This window comes from Salvelinus alpinus, chromosome 12 (genome assembly GCF_045679555.1).
Source record: "Salvelinus alpinus chromosome 12, SLU_Salpinus.1, whole genome shotgun sequence".
NCBI classification, from domain to species: Eukaryota; Metazoa; Chordata; class Actinopteri; order Salmoniformes; family Salmonidae; genus Salvelinus; species Salvelinus alpinus.
This window is the reverse complement of record NC_092097.1, coordinates 44,127,972-44,131,415: the sequence shown is the minus strand read 5'-3', so window position 1 is coordinate 44,131,415 and position 3,444 is coordinate 44,127,972. Positions and strand designations below refer to the sequence as shown.

General features: G+C 41.4%; 1 protein-coding gene across 1 annotated transcript; it reads left to right on the top strand.

Annotated features, from left to right (window-relative positions):
- Positions 1 to 1,019: 1,019 nt before the first annotated feature.
- On the top strand, positions 1,020 to 3,136 carry LOC139535302 (NADH-ubiquinone oxidoreductase chain 5-like). The gene is made up of 2 exons (XM_071334608.1): positions 1,020 to 1,855; positions 2,308 to 3,136. The coding sequence occupies exons 1-2, from the start codon at positions 1,020 to 1,022 to the stop codon at positions 3,134 to 3,136; spliced, it is 1,665 nt and encodes a 554-aa protein (XP_071190709.1).
- Positions 3,137 to 3,444: the final 308 nt, after the last annotated feature.

Below are 3,444 nucleotides of genomic sequence, written 5' to 3'. Positions count from 1 at the left end.
TGGTGTTCTATAGCCTCTACATGGTGATCTATGTGGTGCTCTATATCCTCTACATGGTGTTCTACAGCCTCTACATGATGTCCCATATCCTCTACATGATGTTCCATATCCTCTACATGGTGTTCTATATCCTCTACATGGTGTTCTATATCCTCTACATGGTGTCCCGTATCCTCTACATGGTGTTCTATATCCTCTACATGGTGTTCTATATCCTCTACATGGTGTTCTATATCCTCTACATGGTGTTCTATATCCTCTACATGGTGTTCTATATCCTCTACATGGTGTCCCATATCCTCTGCATGGTGTTCTATATCCTCTACATGGTGTTCTATATCCTCTGCATGGTGTTCTATATCCTCTACATGGTGTTCTATATCCTCTACATGGTGTCCCATATCCTCTACATGGTGTCCCATATCCTCTACACGGTGTTCTATATCCTCTACATGGTGTTCTATATCCTCTACATGGTGTTCTATATCCTCTACATGGTGTTCTATATCCTCTACATGGTGTTCTATATCCTCTGCATGGTGTTCTATATCCTCTACATGGTGTTCTATATCCTCTACATGGTGTCCCATATCCTCTACATGGTGTCCCATATCCTCTACACGGTGTTCTATATCCTCTACATGGTGTCCCATATCCTCTACATGGTGTTCTATATCCTCTACATGGTGTTCTATATCCTCTACATGGTGTTCTATAACCTCTACATGGTGTTCTATAGCCTCTACATGATGTTCTATATCCTCTACATGGTGTTCTATATCCTCTCCATGGTGTTCTATATCCTCTACATGATGTTCTATATCCTCTACATGGTGTTCTATATCCTCTACATGGTGTTCTATATCCTCTACAGTGTGTTCTATATCCTCTACATGGTGTTCTATATCCTCTACATGGTGTCCCATATCCTCTACATGGTGTTCCATATCCTCTACATGGTGTTCTATATCCTCTACATGGTGTTCTATATCCTCTACATGGTGTCCTATATCCTCTACATGGTGTCCCATATCCTCTACATGGTGTTCTATATCCTCTACATGGTGTTCTATATCCTCTACATGGTGTTCCATACCCTCTACATGGTGTTCTATATCCTCTACATGGTGTTCCATATCCTCTACATGGTGTTCTATATCCTCTACATGGTGTTCTATATCCTCTACATGGTGCTCTATATCCTCTACATGGTGTTCTATATCCTCTACATGGTGTCCCATATCCTCTGCATGGTGTTCTATATCCTCTACATGGTGTTCTATATCCTCTACATGGTGTTCTATATCCTCTACATGATGTCCCATATCCTCTACATGGTGTTCTATATCCTCTACATGGTGTTCTATATCCTCTACATGGTGTCCCATATCTTCTACATGGTGTTCTACATCCTCTACATGGTGTTCTATATCCTCTACATGTTGTTCTATATCCTCTACATGGTGTCCCATATCCTCTACATGGTGTTCTACATCCTCTACATGGTGTTCTATATCCTCTACATGGTGTTCTACATCCTCTACATGGTTTTCTACATGGTGTTCCATATCCTCTACATGGTGTTCCATATCCTCTACATGGTGTTCTATATCCTCTACATGGTGTCCCATATCCTCTACATGGTGTTCTATATCCTCTTCATTGTGTTCTATACCCTCTACATGGTGTTCCATACCCTCTACATGGTGTTCTATATCCTCTACATGGTGTTCTATATCCTCTACATGGTGTTCTATATCCTCTACATGGTGTTCTATAGCCTCTACATGGTGCTCTATATCCTCTACATGGTGTTCTATATCCTCTACATGGTGTCCCATATCCTCTACATGGTGTTCTATATCCTCTACATGGTGTTCTATATCCTCTACATGGTGTTCTATATCCTCTACAGTGTGTTCTATATCCTCTACATGGTGTTCTATATCCTCTACATTGTGTTCTATATCCTCTACATGGTGTCCCATATCCTCTACATGGTGTTCTATATCCTCTACATGGTGTTCTATATCCTCTACATGGTGTTCTGTATCCTCTACATGGTGCTCTATATCCTCTACATGGTGTTCTATATCCTCTACATGGTGTCCCATATCCTCTACATGGTGTTCTATATCCTCTACATGGTGTTCTATATCCTCTACATGGTGTCCCATATCCTCTGCATGGTTTTCTATATATCCTCTACATGGTGTTCTATATCCTCTACATGGTGTTCTATATCCTCTACATGGTGTCCCATATCCTCTACATGGTTTTCTATATCCTCTACATGATGTTCTATAGCCTCTACATGGTGATCTACGTGGTGTTCTATATCCTCTACATGGTGTTCTATATCCTCTACATGATGTTCTATATCCTCTACATGGTGTTCTATATCCTCTACATGATGTTCCATATCCTCTACATGGTGTTCTATATCCTCTACATGATGTTCTATAGCCTCTACATGGTGATCTACGTGGTGTTCTATATCCTCTACATGGTGTTCTATATCCTCTACATGGTGTTCTGTATCCTCTACATGGTGTTCTATATCCTCTACATGGTGTCCCATATCCTCTACATGGTGTTCTATATCCTCTACATGGTGTTCTATATCCTCTACATGATGTTCCATATCCTCTACATGGTGTCCCATATCCTCTACATGGTGTCCCGTATCCTCTACATGGTGTTCTATATCCTCTACATGGTGTTCTATATCCTCTACATGGTGTCCCATATCCTCTACACGGTGTTCTATATCCTCTACATGGTGTCCCATATCCTCTACATGTTCTATATCCTCTACATGATGTCCCATATCCTCTCCATGGTGTCCCATATCCTCTACATGGTGTTCTATATCCTCCACATGGTGTTCTATATCCTCTACATGGTGCTCTATATCCTCTACATGGTGTTCTATATCCTCTACATGGTGTTCCATATCCTCTACATGATGTCCCATATCCTCCACATGGTGTTCTATATCCTCTACATGGTGTTTCATATCCACTACATGGTGTTCTATATCCTCTACATGGTGCTCTATATGGTGCTGTATATCCTCTACATTGTGCTCTACATGGTGCTCTATATCCTTTATATGGTGCGGTCCAGGGGGTGAGGGCATACTCCTTAGAGGTCTGGGCACCCTGTCGGAGTTGGAGTAGTCGCTCACCTCACTTTCTGCCATCCAGCGGATGGTCGAAGATCGCCCTGAACAGAGCCTTGACCCTCTGGTATGGTACTCTATATGGTTCTTTATATCCACCTCTACATGGTGGTCAATTTCCTCTCACACTCTCTGAAAATATGTATAATTATCAGATGCCCCAAAAAACAGCAAGTCATTTTCCTTGAATAAGTTCATTGCATTTGACCCTCATTTCTAGGCTCTCAGACTGTGAGTGTTTAGGGCTTTACCTCCAATAA